Source organism: Choloepus didactylus, chromosome 3 (genome assembly GCF_015220235.1).
Source record: "Choloepus didactylus isolate mChoDid1 chromosome 3, mChoDid1.pri, whole genome shotgun sequence".
In the NCBI taxonomy this organism is placed as follows: Eukaryota; Metazoa; Chordata; class Mammalia; order Pilosa; family Megalonychidae; genus Choloepus; species Choloepus didactylus.
In genome coordinates, this window is record NC_051309.1 from 93,790,280 (window position 1) to 93,809,839 (window position 19,560).

The window sequence follows — 19,560 nt, forward strand, 5'->3', positions numbered from 1 at the left end:
AACCAAACCAAATTCAGGCTTGTGATGCTGTGCAAGTTTATGCATTCTTGCATGCTCATAGCGGTTTCTGAAAAAGCATTATTTTTCTTTCCTTTTAAACATGTCTAATACCATGGTTGTGAAATAGTAGTTGCCAGTAGCTTCTGTCAGCTTGCTCTCACTTGGTCTTTCCCAAATATAAAACGTATGGGCTGATAATAGGAAATGTTAGCCAAGAAATAAATTTATTTAAATACTTTTTTTTGGTTCTGAATTGAGATGCTACAGAATATTGGCAGTGAAAGATCTAAGCAAGCCCAGTACTAAGGAATGGAACAGAAAGAAAGGCTTGTCTTATGATGTCTTCACACAGTGACAGTTGGACTCTGACTCACTGAGGCGTGCCTGCCAGAACCTGTACATAGCTCCCGAACTTCACTAGGATCTCTGCCTGAAGAATGCATTTGTGCAAAGGGTTTTGAGGATTGCTTTTAACCTTTAAGTTAAAAGCTTACCTAACAAATAATGTAAAATGTGGGTAGCCTATACAGTAGTTCAAAGACTTGCTTTTTTACCTTAGCATTTGGTGTCTTTTGAACAGTGCTAAAGTAGGCCACATGGTGTTATATGCTTTGAAATAACCACTTTGTCTTGGAACTTGGAAATGAAATTTGTTACTTTATCCGTTTAGAATGTATATAAGGTTATTTAAAGTTAATTTACTTTTGTAAGAGATAAATATTGTATTCATTTTATTCCAACAGGATAGCTATTTTAAAAATTTTACATCAAGGAGTTTCACTGTGTGGGATTTGGAATTTAATTCCATCATTAGGTTTTCCACCCACTGTGTAATATATTGACTGGGACAAGGAGAACTGAAGGAGTTTATTTTGTACCTCAGCTCCACCGTGATCTTAGGCAAGTTAGGAAGCCATTCTGAGCTTGTTTCTTCATCTTTAGAATGTGAGGGGATAGTCATGGCTGCTTCACAGGGTTGTTGCGACAATTACAGGCAATGCCTGCAAAGTCCTGACCGCATAGTGGGCACGGCTGTGTCATGCTGTTACTCAACAAAGAGGGTGCTGTTCACTCAGCCTGCGTTTTAGGGTACCTGCCAAGTTCAAGGCATAGAGAATATGAAGGTGAAAATGACCTGATCCTGCTCCCCGAGAAAATTGAAGTTGAGAGGAGGAGGCATATCCCTTGGGTCTTCCCTTCTGTTACTGTGAAGGAGACTGGGTCTAAGAGATTTGATTTTCTTTTAATGGCTGCAAAGGTGCTCACCCAGGTGTGCTGGAATTCATCGCCTTACTCTTCACATCCTACGACCAGTTCTCCACGTATAAAATGTGCTCGGCCTCAAATATGATTTTTTATGGGACCAATAAAAAACTTAAGTAGCCGATTCCTCTAAAACTTTTCCTTATTTTCTAACATAAAAATCTTTGCCTATCATCAAGCTAGATTTTTCCAACTCAATAGATTTTTTAAAAAAATCACAGTCATTCATGATTAATTGTTTGTTAGTAAGACTTAGTTGTGATTTTTAAGTCATCTTTTTTATTACTTTAGAAAATATCTTTTTCCCCCCACTAATAGCATCCTGGCTTATGTTGAGCCACCCACGTCTGGCAATGTTGTAAATCATGATTTCTGGAAGATTCTGTGGTTACTCTTGGCTGAGTTGGCAGACACTGACAAGACACCCATGTCTGCTGATTCATGTGTGAGTTTTGTTAATTCTTTACCAAACAAAGTATACCCACACATTTTGATTAAATGAAATACCATGTAAAAAGTCCCTAGTACATCCTAAATAAGTGGTAGGTATTGTTGGTCCCTGTTCATGATGATTGATTTATGATTTCTTTTTGAGAGAGTATTTTTTTTGGAGATATCTTTAGTCATCTCCCTTCAGAGACCACTGTCCCTTAACTCTTTAGGCGCTGAACAGGTTTTGTATCTGGAGGCTTATTTTGTTATTTTCTGCATAATGCTCTGAAGGGGATATTTTCAGAATTTGGGATAGCATTTTCATGGCACCTTTTATCCCCTAACAGCAAGTGGAGCTAAAGGTCAGAACTTGCTCTTATGTGCTTTCTGACTTATTGTAGGAGAATATTTTAGTGGAATTTGGTATTCATTAGTTAGGTGAACAAGTTTACAGGATTTGTAATTCTCTCTTTGCAACAGGAAGCATAGTTGGAATGATCTTTGATGTTACAGGAAATTGAAGAACATCAGTTTTATACAAACAAACCCAGTGACTAAGAAACATTTACTGTAGTTTTGTTGGTGGTGGTTAATATTGAATACATTTTGCCAGATTTTTTTCTGATTGTATTATGCCTTACATTTATTACAAAGAGATATCTTTTATTGTTTGTGTGTGTGTATCTCAGCCAAGCCACAATTTAGGAGTAAACCTGTTGAGTGACTTTTTTTTTTTTTAATTATTTCTTTTACATTACTAATGATTCCTAGCTGTTTCTGAAGGCTTTATTTTCAGGCCTTGCTAAAATCTGAATTTAGCTTCCGTTAGATAAATATTGAGCAAGGTCTACACTTACAAGTAGCTAAGTTTCCATTCTATTTAGAAACTTATTACAGGATGTTTTTTGTGCATTTGTTGGTGGAAGTAGTTCTTTGGCAAAATCACCATATTACTCGTAGGTGGTTGGTTACCGAAGAGCCAAGTTTTTTGTAATTTATTTTCATTAGAGAATGTTTTACCAAGGTTTCCCAAAATAACCATGTCTGCTGTAATTCAGTGGCTGATAGTGGGTTTGATGTAAAACTTAATGGTGAGGTTATTGACAAGGTATTTTTAGAAATACTGAAGGATTTCAATATCTGATATAACTTACTTTTTGGAGCATCAGTAATAAGCAGATTTATTATTATTTTTTTTTACAGTTTTGCTTTTTTTTTTTTTTTTTTACATTTCTCAAATATTCATGCTCATTAAATTTTAGGGGAGTGGGAGGGAGCAATTATTGATTCATTCATTTGATGTTTGGGTATCTCCATGGAAGAAGGTTAGAGGGGGAGGACAGTGTTAAGATTTGAGTAGACATGTACAGATTAGAATGTTTATTTTTAATATTAAGGTTCGTCATAAGCCGGAATGCCTAGAGATAAATATTAACATAAGTTTGAGTTGGAGAACTGTTTGTTTTTTTTTTCCCACCAGAATGATAGCAGTAAAATTAAACCTACTTTCTAGACAACAATAAAATTTGTATTACTAACCTTTCTATTAATTAGTGTTCAAGCAGACGAAAGAGAATTTTTGTGTTGAAATTTAGAGCTTAGTATTAATAATGTCCTTTGAACAAAAAATGTAAAATAACTGTTTGCATTGTTTAGTGACAGTTTCCTTGATAGCATCAGATGTCGTCTTACTTATCTATTTAATTCTTACCTAGTACATTTTATGTGACTGTCAACTGTTCTAATTACTTTACAAGTATCATTCATTCAGTATTAACTCGTTTAATAGTTAATCATTTATCTAGTTAAATTAGAGACTACAAAAGAAAATAATTTGTGTGCATGTATATATTTTTTCCTTTTTTCTTTTGTTGTGGACCCTGTCCTCACTGATTAGGGATTTGGGACTCTATTCTCAGGACTGGCAACAAATCCCTGAGATGTGGTAGTTTCACTTTTAATTTTTGGACCATGTGAAAGATTCAGTATTGGGATAGTAAGGAGCTTGGACTAAATTGATTTCTATATTATAATTGTAAAACTTATATTTCCAGGAAAATAAAGCATTCAATGAGTCAATAACATTTATACCTCTCCCATCCCTCTTTTCTGTCATTAAGCAGATTTTTTATTTTTCATACGTTAAAAGAAGTTTAAAGAAACTGTGTTAGAAATTGAATTTTTCAGTGTCTCCTTCCCTACCCATTCCAGTACACTTGAAGATGACCTTCAGCTCAGTGACAGCGAGGACAGTGACGGCGAACAAGTAAGTTTTGTGCACGCGTAATACTAGCAATCCTTTTAAACCAGTCTGACATAGCTCAGCCGCTTATGCTAACCTATTTTGTCTGTTGTTGTTCTTTTTCTGATCCTTCTTTCCCTTATTGTGAATGTGCAGGCCCCAGAGAAGCCGCCTTCCTCATCTGCACCTCCAAGGTACTGTGCGTGGGTTTCACCCATCTGTATAAGACGTGGCATTTTCCCTGCAAGTGTGCAGAATAAGGCCTTATTAAGTACTGGTGTAGTCTCTTCACGGGGAAGGAGATGGGGGATCACAGGTAAAGGAAAGCACCTGTTGAATGCTTTGGAAGCCGAAATCAGTCATAGAAAGGTTGTTAACCCTGTACAAGGGTGAGAGTTCCTCCACCTACCTTTGTTGTCCGTGATGAATCCTTCAGGGTTTAAGGTTCTTGAGAGTTTAAAAACAAGCATTAAAAACTTATCATTGGTCTTGTGTAACCAGTATTTGAAAAGTTAGACTGAAGAGTCCAGTGTTCTACGAAGGTGACACATTTGCTATGTTTTCAAAAGTTGTAAAGTCAACTTTTTAGAAATTGTTTTCCATAGGGCCTGTTTTCTTAGTTATATGCATTTTCAGATGGTTTCAGCTGCTTTTAAAATGACCTGCAGTGTGTTTTAATGTCACAGAAAATGTCACTCTTTTCCCTTTGAAAATAGCTAGGCATACCTGAGAAAATCTGATGCTTTAATTTGGAACTGGGAATTATGTGAACTACCTTTAAAATCATATTCCTCTGATACTGAATTTAGTGATTTAATATGCCATATACCTGCATGAACAAAGATGTTGTGCTGTTAGCTATTTTACTCCCTTGAGATATGGGCATTCATTCAGGAACAAGATCTGCAATTAAAACCTGCCTATCATTCAGGTGATGTTATAGTTAAATGAAGGAAAACCATGCAATTATGTGACTAATCCTTAAGGTTTGATTGTTTTTGTTTCTCATTTTGTTCAGTAATTTTTGGTGGGTTATATAACAACTTGTAGACTGTGACAAAGTACCTTAACTTAAAAGTTGGGGGGTGGGGAGGATAAAAAATTACAAAACAAGATAGGGATAAATCAGAGGCAGGAATAACATTGAAAGTACATACCATTCTGATCATTAGTTAGTGTCACAAACTTGACAGCATTCTATCAAGAAATTAGGTAGTGATACATTCTATCAAGAAATTAGGTAGTGATACAGTTTTGGGTTTGGTTTGGTTTTTGTCTTAAATACCTCAACTAGTTATTTAAATTTATTGTTTTGAAAAGTATTATACATAGATTTGGAGACTTTCAAGATTATAGTTAATGATTTTACTACTACCTTAACTGCCACTTCCAGGGCAAGATTTTACAATTACATAGGCTTTGAAATTCTGAATGTGTTTAGGAGTGAGATCACTATGTTCTTTCTTACTGATCTACAGTTATTGCCCTATTCTTAACACGTGCAGCAATTAATTTCTACTTCAGCTGACATTTGGGGATGGTCCTAAGCTTTTTCACCATAAAGCCTATTTTATAATTCTCCCAAATAAATGTGAATATTTTGCCTTTAGGCTTACCTTCCAAAGGATCACTACTTATATTCAGTAATCTTTGGCTACCATACAGTTAGTTCTCATAAAGATAATATAGAGAGAATTTAAGCTATTGGCTTTCCCTTTATAAATTTATGTTCTTTTAGTTATATAAAGCAGATATCAGCCAACTTTTTTTTAAAGGGTCAGATGGTAAATAATTTAGCCTTTGTGGGCCATATAAACTCTGTTGTAGTTGTTCAACTCTGCAACTGTAACTCAAAACCAGGCTTGAACAATACATTAAAAGAGTGGCTGTTGGTGTGTTCCAATAAAACTTTATTCAGAAAAGCAGGCAGCCAGCTCCAGGTCCTGGCAACCCCTGACATAAAGGTCTCCACCCACAACTTGAAATGTTCTCCAGGAGTAAAATTCCAGAGGCTTCTCTTTTATGCAGTTGTCTGGCGAAACATTTTTAAGAGTTTTTCTCTGCCTTTTTTGAGCCACTGTGGGGCTCTCCCTCAACTGGATGATATGGTAATTTACTAGTATTTGATGCTCCTGAGGCCCTTGTTTTCACGCTTTATATTTGGGTTGCTTTGCAGCGCTGCACAGTCGCTCCCAGCCCCGGTGGCACCGGCACACTGCAGCAGTGCAGACTCGGAGAGTACCAGTGACTCCGACAGCTCCTCCGACTCGGAGAGCGAGAGCAGTTCAAGTGACAGCGAGGAGAATGAGCCCCCAGAAACTACAGCCCCGGAGGTACCGTTTCCCCTCGAGCGGGAGTCATAAGGTGGCAGCGTGCTGTCTCTCGGGGATGGGATCTGCTAGGAGCCAGGACTGACCAGCAGACTGAGTAGTTCAGCCCTGTGGAACAACACTCTCCTGCCCCTCTGCCCGTCTGCTGCACAGAGCCATCTGTTTCTGCTTACTTATTTCTTACCAAATAATTGGTAGTGGGGGTTTGAGGGAGATGGCCTTTCCCTCCTGTTTAAAATGATAGTTCTTTGTTGTTGCCAAAGTTGCTTTGCCGAGGAACTCATTAAGCATGTTTGCACACCATTTTCTTTCTTTTTGAAAAAGAAAACTTGTTTTCAGTAGGCTGCTCTTTTAATATTAATGAGAATTCTTTTTGAAATTTCAGGAATGCATGAATTAAGGAAATGAAAAGGAGGCAGCCTGATTTAGCAAAGGGCAAGAATGTGAACTAGAAATAAGTCATCAGGGGTTCTATTTTTGAACCACTAAAAGCCATGCATATAATTGATGGCAATGTGATTTTTCCAGGGTGATGTTTCCTGCTCTCTTCTTCTCCGTGTAAAATAGGGATAATTGTTGCTTGTGTGTCACCTACCCTCCGGAAATGTTGTAGAGATGAACAAACTGATTGAGACTGAAAATCTCAAATACTAAATTTATCTACAGGAGTTTTGCTATTTACTGGATTGTCGAGCACAAGAAATTGTTAGTAGGAACTAACAAGGTTACCATGTGTCCTCAAAACTTGTGGAGTAGCAATGTAAAAATTATGCTGAAGGAAGGTTCCTTAATGAAAGGGGTTATTCTAGAAGGCATTCTTATGCTTTTTTCTTTTTGGTGCACTAGACCAACCCTTAGAGAGGAAATTGTTCTGCATATTTAAGATGGGATTGCCAGGAAATGAGGCTTTATGATTAAGGAAGCATTCATGTTTTCTGTATTAGTCTCTGCTGCCTAGAAAGCAAGGCACTAAAGCGTTAACAGAATACGTCGGGAATCATGTAATGCGCCTCAGAAGGTCTGAGGGCAAGTGAGGCTGGGAAAGTAACTGGATGCCATTTTTTTTTTTTTTTTTTTTTGTTAGTTATGACTCTATATCTGGCATAGAATAAATGTCCAATAAATATTTCTTGTAGTTAATGAACATGGATTAACATTAACTGCACTTGAAGCCCCTTTTAGATTTTAGAAGCTGCTGTGTGAGTTTTGGGGCTCTTTGTCTCCTTATGTGATGCTGATTGGTATTGAAATAATTTTTCTGTGCCTTAGGAAAAGGATATTGAATGTGATGTGCAGAGAAATTATGTGATTGTTCACTATTAATATGTATAATACCTTTGCTTGATGTTTCACCTTATTCAATTAGAAAATCTGCATGCTTGTTAGATTACTAATATTTGGAAGAGAATTCAATTAAAAATAGAATTCAGTTCAAATAAAATGAAATGGTACAGATTTGGTTGAATAATTGAAACTTGAAAGAAAAATCTAATCTGGGATTTGTATTAAGAAAACTCAGCCATATCTTGTTGCTCAAAATGGTACTGAAATAGATTTAGAGACCTCTTATATGTAAAATCAGTGTTCCCATCTGCTTTATTTTTTTGAAATTTGTGTATGTGGGTTTAGGTGAAAATTCAGGCTGGGGATGATTTGTGTGTTATGGGCTGAGGTTCATATTCCCCAGGAATATTTTGTCTTCGTTCAGATGTTAAACCCTTAATTTTCTTCAAGGTACTTAATTCCACCCACCCACCCACCTTTAAAACAAACATCTGCATTATTGTAAATCTCCTGTGTTAAATTGAGAGTCACATGAATTTTGTAATAAGCCATAGATACTAGTTCTAGCTTTCTCATCATTTATTTCTTCTATTTTTTTAAACTTTTTATTTTGAAATACTTTCAAACTTACAGGACAGTTACAAAATAATATAAACCCTATACAGAGAATTCTGACATACTTTATCATCCCAGATACCCAGATCCACCAGTTTAAAAATTTTGCCACATCTGCTGTCTCATTGTATCTATCCGTCTATTCATTTATCCACCTACCCACCTGTTTGTCTGTCTGTTATTCCTTTTCCGAATGCTTGAGTGTAGGTTTTGTGCATCATGGCCCTTGATACTGCCACGTACATTTCCCAAGAACAAGGGTATTCACTTATGTAACAACCTTAGGTATATAGTTACCAAGTTCAAGAAAATTTTCATTGATGTAAAGCTTACAATCTATATTCCAGTTTTTTCATACATCCCAATAATGTCCTTTTGAGCCTTTTCTCTTCCCTTATTAGAACTTGTCTGTGATAACATGTTACATTTAATTGTTATTGTCTCTTTAGTTGTCTCCCCTCCCCTCCCCTACCCTCTCCCCTCCCCCTACTCCCGTCTCTAATTGTGGGAATATACATACAATGTAAACTTTCCCATCTCATCCACTCCCAAGCATAACATTCAGTGGGGTTACCACATTCACAATATTGAAGACTTCTATTTTTAATGCTGGGAAATTTGCTTTTTATGGTTCCATTTTGAGACATTTCATTTATTGAAGTAATCCCAGTAATCTTTTGAGATATGAAGTGTGCATGCCAGTGGACTGGCACTGAACTCTGGAATCAGCCATTATAGATTCCATTTCAGTGTTTGCTTTCTAGTGTGAATCAAAAATGTAAATCTCATCTTTTCAAAATATATGGGAAACATTGTCTTTTTGCTGTTTAAGTAAAGTTCAGAAAACATGATTCTATTCTTGGTTTTTCAGAGAATCTGCTGATCTGCTCAGTTTCTTACTTACCCATTGTCCAGCCCTTCAATAGTAAGCTACCTTGCATTGATTTCCTAGAGGGCTGCTGGTGCTTTCTCATAAATTATTTGAGTTATTTCTTCCATCAACACTACAAAGTAGGATTGGTAGCCTTCTTTTTACCTAAAGGGAAGTAATGGAACTGAATTCAAACCCATAGTCATTTAATCTGAAACCTGCATTTTTTTTTTCCACTACACTATGCTACTTCTCTCCTTTCTTTCCTTTTTTCCTTTTCTCCCCTCAACTATGGTTTCCATAGTTCATTCTAAAATACATTAATTTCTGACAATTTTACAGGTTAGGAGAGATAAAGGAGCATATGGTAAAACATTTATTAAAATGCTTATTGCTAATTAGACATGTACTTTTTCCACTTCCAATTTGCAGTATGTGGGTTGTACCAGTACTGGAAGGACAGAGTGGGGTGTGACACAAGACAGAGAAAGAAATGAAGATCAAACTTTGATTCTCTCCAGAACTTACATCCTTAAAATTCATTTTAATATCTGTTTTTAATCAATACCTTACCTAAAAAGTTTCCTGCATTTCAACACCCAGATAATCTTGACCTTAAAGAAATTTTGTTCATTTTGCAACTTTTATGCACTTTGGGACAAGAAAGGGATTAACCGCCTACCCCTTCCCTCAACTCAACTTTGCCCTGTAATTGGGCCATGAGCCTCCCTTGTGGACATTTTTAGGAAGAAATGTGGAAGAAAATATGTTTTATTTCTGTAACCAGGACATTCCTTTAGGGATTACTAAATGTATCTTAAACTGCCCTGTTTTAGGGATGGAGTGGGGTGGGGAGCAGATGTTATTTATACCAGGAATTGCTTTCCTTTTTGGTTCACACATAAACATTCTTCTAAAGAACTTGTCAGTGATTGGGGTACACTTGCAAACATAGCATGTGAGTGAGCAATATCCAGATGTCCTGAGGAAGGGTTCCGGGTCCTTACTGATTGGCAAGTGATGTATCTTACTGCCTCATCCCCAGTCCATTAACTACTGTGTTACCTCACCCTCAAGTCTTTGCGGGGAATGTTGGACAAGTAGGTGCTAATCTTTTCTCTACCTTTAACAATTATTGTCTTGTTAGAATTTTGAATATAGTTTTATATTACATGGCACAAAATGCTTGGCAGGTAATAATAGTTTCCTTTTTCCCTCCCTCCCTCCCTACCCTTGAGAGCACGGTTATAGAGTTGATTTAAGTGAAGGGAGCTGTTAAAGGAGATATGTTATCATAAGCAGCCATTCAGGGTAAGCAGAAAGACAAGCACACACCCATCTTTCTGCGTGTAGTGTAGCCCTACTTAGTTTCTTAATGTACCTCCTAGTTCCATGTGTTTATACTAAGTCCAAAGCTTCTAGTTGATCATTTTGTTACCTGGCCTTTCCCTGTCCCCAAAGCCTTTTACATCACGTCCATAATCTTGCATATATTGTTTGCATATTTTTATAGAGATGAATTATTTGGGATGTTACACATGAGAAAATTGTCAGCAGTCTTCCCCTTAAAAAATCATCCACCTACTGGTCTCCTGACCCATAATATAATCAGTTAAACTTCCATGTAGATTTTCTTTCAGTAACTTCCTTGTCTGGGGTATATGATTTAGTGACTCATACAAACTACCCATGAGAACAGACCTTAAGAAGAACATGTAACCTGCCAGTAATGTAATGTCCTTTAAAAAAAAATACATATATATAATCATTAGTCACTCTATTGGATACTGATACTTTTTGTGTATGATATAAATGCATAGTAGTATATCTACAGGACTGCTCAAATAAACATCAAATGTTCACCAGTATATACAAGACACAGTAGTGGAGCTTGGAGATACAAAGATCTAACAGTCTAGTTGGAGAGACGTGATTGGATGCAATAATGGTTAATTAGCAACACAGATTTAAATAACAGTGAAGATAACAGTAGAAGATGTTTATTTGCCACATCAGCTGTAATAGTGTGTTTTCTCTCTGGACCCCTCCCTGTGTTGGCTAGAAACACAGGTGTATGCCAAACTAGGTTGCCTGTAATGAGAAATTGTTTGATATTGTCCATATTTTTAAGACAGGGGAACTAATGCTTGGCTAACATGACCTCACTTGAGTCTTTTTGTCAAAGTGTACAATTTGAAAATCAGTATGTATCTCTCATACACTGATAACCCTGTCATGTATAAATGCTTATGGCATTTTTTCAGTAAATAAGAGAAATGAAATGAAATCTTAGCTGGACTTGAAGGAAAGTCATTTTCAATAGAAGAGAATGTCAAAAGAGAAGGAGAAAGCATTAAGCTCATGTATAATTACCAAGACTTGTATTCATTAGTTTTCTTCTGAAAATTCTTTGTGGGGATTCTTTTTATTCTCCCTTTTACCCTATTATACTCTAATAGAAGCATTTGCAAGTCAAAATGCACCTATTCTGTTTAAATTATAATGTAATTAGCATTAGAAGAAAATATGTATTACAAAGATTTCTCAACAGTTGTCCATGGCTTATTTTTAGTCAGTATCTACTACAACAAAATTCCCATATCACAGATATGTTCAAGGATTGTTTTAAGAGTTAACTGCTATAGAATTTGACCTATTATTAGAGGAGGATAAATAGGAGCTGAATTCTTAGGTTTTGATTACCCCTCAGCCCCATCCCCATCCCCACCCTCAGCCCCATGACTCTCCTGTACAATTAGGTGACTAAACACAAAAGAATAGTGTTGTCATTATTGATCCATCAACACATTTTCCTTTTTCCTTATTTTTAGCCTGAGCCTCCTACAACCAACAAGTGGCAGCTGGACAACTGGCTGACCAAAGTGGGCCAGCCGGCCGTGCCCCAGGAGGGCCCCGGGAGCACAGAGACCCCCCGGCGGCACCAGGACAGCCAGGGCAAGGGTGACAGCAACAGCAGCGACACCGCCAGGCACGAGCATTCGGAATCCAAAGACCCTCCCCCCAAAAGCCCCAGCAAAGCCCTCCGGGGCCCCTCTGAAGGCCCCCACCCCGGCAAGAGAAGCTGCCAGAAGTCTCCTGCTCAACAGGAACCCCCGCAGAGGCAAACTGTGGGAACCAAACAGCCCAAAAAGCCCATCAAGACCTCTGTCCAGGCAGACTTGCAGGCGGCTTTGCAGGTAGAAAGTGAGCCAGGACTTCCCCATGGCTCAAAGGACCAGACCTCCAAAGACAAGCCCAAGGTGAAGACGAAAGGAAGGCCCCGTGCCGGGGAAAGCAAAGAGCCGAGACCAGCGGTGCCCACTCCCAGTGAAAGGAAGAAGCACAAGAGCTCCCCCCGGCCCCCCTCCAAGGCACCCGCAGGCCTAGAACCCACAAAGGACAATGCGGAGCACAAGAGCCCTGAGCACTTTGCTCTCTTCCCCCTGACTCAGAGCCAGGGCCCTACCCACGGTGGCGGCAGCAGCAGCGGCGGCGGTGGCCGGACGAGTGGCTGCCGACAAGCCGTGGTCGTCCAGGAGGACCGCCGCAAGGATAAATTCCCATTGCCTTTGAGAGACACCAAGTTGCTCTCACCGCTCAGGGACACTCCTCCCCCACAAAGCTTGATGGTGAAGATAACCCTTGACCTTCTTTCTCGGATACCCCAGCCTCCTGGGAAGGGGAGCCGCCAAAAGAAATCGGTAGATAAACAGCCGCCCACGAGGAGGAAGCATGATTCTGAGAAGAAAAGCTCAGATAACTCAAGCAAATTGGCCAAGAAGAGAAAGGTGAGTGTGGCGAGACGGCCCCCCTCGACATCGTGGCTCGCACCTGCCATGGCTTGAGGGCGTCTCTGACCCTTGATTTAAACCCAACCTTGAGTTGCCTTAGAAGAGCCTGGAAGTCTTCATTTTGATCATAATGTAGCCTTGCTCCTTCAGCTTGGACTTTGATCGATGCTACCACGCTGCAGACACAGGCAGTGCCAAGTGCCAGATTCTTTTGTCAGTCATGTGAGTTTGAAAAAGGATGAGGCCGTCATTGAAAAGGATAGCTTTTTAACGATAATGTAGCATTTGGGGATGAATTTTTATTCTGATAACATTGGTATTTACCACCAAACCCACTGGGTTATGCCTTAGAAATTAAGATCTTACAAGAATTGAAATAACTAGTATTCTGAATTACTGAAGGAACTGCTATACACTAAATTTTATTCTTGTGGTATGACCTTTTTAATACTAATAATACATCTATATTTTAAGCTTGGCCATCTCAACCCTCATTATTTTGAAACCATCAGGTTTGTAATTTGTGATCTTCATTAATGACTTATTAAGCAGAGCAGTATAAAAACTTACGGGTATTAAACATTTGTTTAGGGTATCTTGTTGAGCATTGTAGGATGGTGTGTTGTGAAGTGTTGAAAATCTCATTATTTTATCACAATTTTTTGATGTTCCTTTTAAGGACATAGTTAAAAAGAAGAAAAAAATTCCTGCATGAAGACCCTCTGTTTCTCGATCATGCCACTATTTGGAATGGTCTCTGTATTCTAACTCGTTGAATTTTTATTTGTTTTTTGCTTCTTTATGATAGTGAAAGATTAGTGAGTTTTTCCCCAGTGGCAGTCCAAGTGAACCCGTCCATCACGAGAGAAAAAGGCACAAGAAGGGCTGACTCTGTCCTACCGAGAAGGAATAAAAAATTTAATGCTCTTATGAGTACAGGATAACTTCTTACTCAGCTGTGGAGGTTGAGCTAAGAATAAAGGAAAAAGGACCATGAAGCCTGCTGTCATGTCTATGATTCAACTGATTAATCCACTAGGTGAAAAATATAACACAACTTTACCAAATAGTAAAGGGCAGCTGTTTTTCCAGAACCTTGTAGAATGAGACATGAGGGTGTTTATCACTCGTAATTGAAGCAGGCAAATAGGGTGGGATGGGATCCAATGCTAACTGGGGATACTATTTCTAGTAGAAGAGGGCATATTCTCATGCCAGAAAAGTTTTTAAATAGTGTGTGTGTATGTGCGCATGCTTTGAAGGTACAAAACTTTATGGGGGGTGGAGGTGAGGGGGCTGGTTTGTAATGGCCCTGGCTAGGGAAAAGCTACCTACATCTCATATACCTGAGAAAGTTTTTAAAATAGACTCATTTGCCTCCTTCTCCTGGGAAATATTCTGCCACCATAGTGTTGTATATTCTCCAGCTGTACTTTGTGTTAACCTTCTGCATGATCTAGAGTGGTGTTTAATAGATAACCAGGGGGAAGTTTTAGGAATGGAGGATCCCCCAGACAGTTCTCTGCCCAGACAGTACCCCAGTGCAAATTGGGAAGCGTTGCTGGCAGCTCTAGAAAGGGAAACTTATAGCTCAAACAGAGCTCTCCCTGTTTAGTATAAGAGCTTTGCCCTCTAAAAGCCATTCCCAGCCCGTAGCTGTCTAGGACAGCTCATTTATCTTTCTGTCTAGAGCATGGAGAAATAATAATCCCCTCATCTTAATTGAGTGCATGATTTCTTTAAAGCTCTGGCAGCAGCCGAGCTATTTCTCCCTGGGAATGGTTTGCCTCTCTGTGGCGGTAGTGACAGGATCAGGCTCTGAACCAGTAGCTCCAAACCCTGATTACACATTACTTCCACCAGGGGAGCTGTTCGTACTGATGGCAGGGTGCCCCTCTCCAGGTGGTGGTTTTTCAACCTCAGGCAACCCTAATGCCTAGTGGGGCTGGGAACCACTGTGGAGCCCACGATGTGCAAAGCTAGTTCTTCAGATAGAGAAATTCCTCAAGTGTGTCTTATTTAGACATTGTGGATCTAGACAACCGAGAATACCTTGTCTGATGTGTCACTAGTTAGAAACATTACTGAGAAGCTTTTGGATAAACAAATTTAAAATTCAGCCAATTCTGCACTTGTTTCCTGACCAGAGATTTGTCTGTTGTGTGTTTTATCCTTACTGCTGGATCCCAAGTGGGAGACACTGAATATATTATTAATCTTTAAAGGCTTTCCATCTGTCCTTGTCAACACCCTGGCTTTGCCTGCTCAGGGCATCGTGGCTGTCATCCCAGACAAGCGCAATTGCTCCTGGGCCTCCATGGTGGAAGACAGGGCACTTTTTCAAGCGTTGGGGCACTTTTCCCCAACTTGGAATAATGAAGACTTGTTTTTCATTTTCCTCATTTTAAGGGTCAACCCTAGAAAAAAGGGTTCTCTGAGGACATGGTCAGAGCTATTGAAGAATATGTCTGATCCTTCACATTTGTGCAATTTGTAGTGTTTAATTTATTTAGGGGTTCTTTAGAGTCTGTCCCTTCTCTGGCTTAAAGGTGTGAAAAGATAATCACAAAGAGTTAATTGTGACCAACAGCTGTGATGAAGCCATCAGATGTTGAGAAAATTGTGCTAGGCATCAACTATAGAATTTCATCAACCTGACTGCAGTTTAGATTGAAATACCAATTTATTATTTCTTTTATATAATTATTTTCAAGTAATACACTTAATTTTTAGAGCAGGTTTAGGTTTACAGAAAAGTACAGAGTTCCTAAGTTAACACTCTACCTCCCCTCCCACCCCCAAATTTCCCCTATTCCTTTCAGCTTGCATTAATGTAGTACATTTGTTACAACTGATGAACCGATATTGATACGTTATTGTAACTAAAGCCCACAGTTCACATTAGGGTCCACTCCTTGTACAGATCTATGGGTTTTGATTGATGCATAATATTATGTGTCCATCGTTATGGTATCATATAGAGTAGTTTCACTGCCCTAAAAATGCTCTACCTATATGTCCCTATACAATTTTTAAGCCAAACTTAAATTTTCCAGATTTAGAAGGAAAGTTGAATATGAGGAGTACAATTCTACACAGTCATACCAGTGCAATTGGGAACGTTCTGAAAATGTAGCTAACATGCACAGCACTCCATTTGTGAGCCAGGCATTGTTCTATGGTACTTTTCTAGGTAATGTTCTGCTTAAGCCAATGCTGGACTTTCAAGTAGATTGATAGTCTGGCTAATAGTCATTTAGCCAAATAACTGAAGAAGGCATATCTATTTGAGTCTTTCTTTTCCTTTTTCTAAATAGTTGCTTTACTGGCCAAGAGACTTTGACATTTTTGGAAACTAATTTCAGTGCCATCAGAAATGATGTGTTTTGAGGAGTGGAGAAAGAAAGTTATGGGATGTGGTGGGAAAAATGTATGTTTTTATTGCTTGAGGACAGTCAATTTGGTTCTTCCTTTCCATCAGAGATCTAACTTTTCTTGGGTTGTTTCTGCAGATCAACATCCCCTAGTTATTATCCTTCAAAATCAAGGGTTTGAAAGGTCATCCCTTACAATTTTCTTAAAGCCGCTTGCATCTTAACTTCTTCATGGCTGTTAGTTATCCTAAGAAAAGCATCATAACCATATGCAAGTGGTAGGTAAGCCTGGTATAGGACATTCTAAAACCTACATGTTCCCTCACCAGGATAAAAAAAGTGAATTCATTTTCCTTTTCTGCAGTATTTATCCCAGTGAATATAATCTGTTTCCTTAGCAAGGCCTGTCCCTGTTCTTGGTTCTAATTTGGACTTGATGTGTCCCTTTTGTCTTTTTCTTATTGAAATGTCCTTCAGAAACAAATCACAGGGAAGAGCCTCACGTTCCCAAAAGGCTGCTTCTCCAGTTTTCCTCTGCTTCAAGTGCAGTCAAGCTTATTTGCTTCCCTTTGGGGGAAAGATAATAGAATCATAGAATCTGAGTGCTGAACGAACCTCAGAGGGCACTTGTTCAGCTGCTGCTTTTTAAAGATAAGATTCAGAAAGGTTCTGGCATTACTCAGCTGCCTAGTAAAAGTAAAAGAACTGGAATGCAAGTGTCCCAGTCCAATGATCTTTCTTCTGTTTCACACATTTTTGTGTATACAAGTGTGTTTTTGCATGTATAAGTACCTCTGTGGACGTTCTTGAGACAGGCATAAGGTCAGAGTTCAAGGTCAGCATATTGGATACATTACAGTATCATCCTGAGCCCAGTTCCTCCACTGCCCTCCACTCCTGCACCCCAAAGCCCACACCCACTCCATCCCCATTTCAGATGCCTCCCGTGTCCCATCACAGCCAAGCTCCTGTAGACTGTACCTTTCCACCTGTTAGAAACTAGGGCCCCAAACTAAATGTCAATTCTGAAAAGGCCGCCTTCATTTCTCCTCAGCTACCTGCACGGGCCTGGATGTTGAGCCAGATGCTGGGGCAGGACAGTAGGCTGCCCTGGAGGCAGTTCTCTTACAGAAACCAGCTGGGCCTAGCACAGCTTCATCGCTTCCTTTTATGGTCTTCATTCTTGCCCTTTTGCTCCACTCTGTAGGAGGAGCAGCATTTGGCAAATAGTCCACGGCTGCCTGAGCCAACAGGTTAAGAAGAGCAAACAAGGCAGGAGGACCAGGACTCTTCCATAGCTTCCTTTTGCTCTGGGTGCAGCCACCCTTTTCCCTCTGGAAACAGAAAACCTCCTCAACCCAGACCTTAGAGCAGAGTCCCCGAAATGGGGGTGGTCGGTGGGTAAGCCACAGGGCAGAGGAGGCTGCTTTTTTGCCTTGAGAGAATACATTGCTCTCATCTGATTTTCAAATGACTCTCTGACCCAGGGAAATCTAAAGAACCCCATGCCTCCTCTTACTCTGCAGATCTTGTTCTTGGAACTCAAGTCACCTTTCCTGCCACCCAATATCGCATGGCTCCCTCTTAAATAACCCTTTCCTAAATCCATCCACTTGAAAGTCTTAGTGTATTCCTGCTTCCAGAGACCTCAGCTGTGTCCCTCAGTTGCTAAACTTAATTTCCATGCCAATTGGCAAAGCCTCAGTAACTGTTCAGGGGATGAAGGGTTCCAAGTGCAGGGGAAAAAAAATACTGCCAGCCTGAACTCAACTGTCTAAGCAAGGAAAATCCACCAAAGGGGATTTTTTTCCTTAGATATTTACTTTAATGGCTTACCTTCTGCTAGTTGATAGACTATTATCAGCCTCTAAGTAGCTAAACATTAATATCAAGTATATTATTGACGTAAGTGCCAGCACAGTTGCTAAATGCTAGCGTTGAATTTAGTGTTTGATGATTTATTGTTTGTTTGCTGTTCTCTTGAGTCACTGAGTAGCACAAGCCAGAGTTATAACCAGTTGGTGAGGATTGATTTGCTGTGAATCTTATTTTCATATGTGGTTTATGAATTCTGCCAGTTTGGTTTACAGTCATTCCTAGCATGATGTTCTAAGCAGCATGAAAATATCCAAACAAAAGTTAACTCTTAGTTCGCCTCCAGGGTTTGGTATTTTCTTTAGGAAATAATCCTGCGGGTGGTTTGTATTTGGTTTTGCCTTGGGTACTTCTCCAGCGTGTCATTAACTGCATGGAAATAACCTGTCATTTAAAAAAAGTATATATTACTAACTACCTTGTTGTAAGTTAATAATATCCATCTGGATATTTTAGCAATTTCCATGACTTTTCCCAGAGGCAAATTTTCCATCTTCTTGCAATGCTTCCCTGGTCAGCAGAGCTTGTGCAGCTAGTTGTGCAGCAGTTAAGCAGTTAATCTAAACTTTAAGAGAAGTTACCGGACCCCTTGGTGGCAGGGTACCTTGGATCCAGAAGGTGCCTAAGTAACAACATCCCTAATTGGTCGTGGCAGTAGTAGGTTCTATTCTAAGCTATTTGTTTCCAATTCATTCTGTTTCTCTCCTCTGGCACTGACTCTCTATCAAAATGACCCCACTATAAATTAGTTACTGGGAGGTTTGTGTGCTGTACAGAGACCTATTTATTGCAGAGCCCGTTCTCTTCCACTTTTCCTGAATGTACCAGTGCTTTGCACTTTTCCTGAATTGTGCTCCCATGTTCTGCTGCTGGCCCATATTGAATGATCTATGTTGTATTTGGGTTTAAGATGTGCTTATTTATGTCACCTGTTATTTCCTTATTAGAACCCGTAAGATATATTTTTTTCCAGTCTTCCATAATGAATGGTTATATTTCTGATCAGTTGATTCATTTTTATCTTATCTAACCTGTGCATTTATAATTCCTTCTCTGCATTGGCCATTTGGAAGTTCAGAGTCCAATTTGCAGATCACCTCCAGCAAAGTGTGTAGAACAGTGCTGTCCAATAGAAATACGATGTGAGCCTCATATGTAACTCTAAATTTTCTAGCATCCACATTTTTATAGAGGGTAAAAAGAGAAAACCTGTGGAAGTAATTTTGAATAATTTTATTTAATGTAGTATACCTAAAATATTGCCATTTCAACATTTAATCAATATAAAAAGGATTTCTTCCCCTTTTTCTGCACTAAGTCTTCAGAGTTGTTTTCCAGTTCAGATTAGCCATGATGAAGTGCCCACAGACATGTGGCTGGGGCTGCCGTCCTGGGGTGTGCAGGGCAGTGCTGCTAGCACCAATGGCCTCCAGTGGCTACAAATCTTCCCTTGGCTTTTGGCTTTAAATCAACTTTTCTACCC

The 19,560-nt window shown here is 39.2% G+C and overlaps 1 protein-coding gene across 7 annotated transcripts in view; it reads left to right on the forward strand.

Annotated features, from left to right (window-relative positions):
• The window catches only part of AFF1 (AF4/FMR2 family member 1), a 227,645-nt gene that overhangs the window by 188,781 nt on the left and 19,304 nt on the right, over positions 1-19,560 (forward strand). For all 7 annotated transcript variants that reach the window (XM_037830208.1, XM_037830210.1, XM_037830209.1 and 4 more), the window contains 4 exons: positions 3,907-3,961; positions 4,094-4,131; positions 6,114-6,270; positions 11,869-12,825. In XM_037830208.1, the coding sequence (XP_037686136.1) occupies positions 3,907-3,961; positions 4,094-4,131; positions 6,114-6,270; positions 11,869-12,825 (1,207 nt within the window). The remainder of the gene's footprint in view (positions 1-3,906; positions 3,962-4,093; positions 4,132-6,113; positions 6,271-11,868; positions 12,826-19,560) is intronic.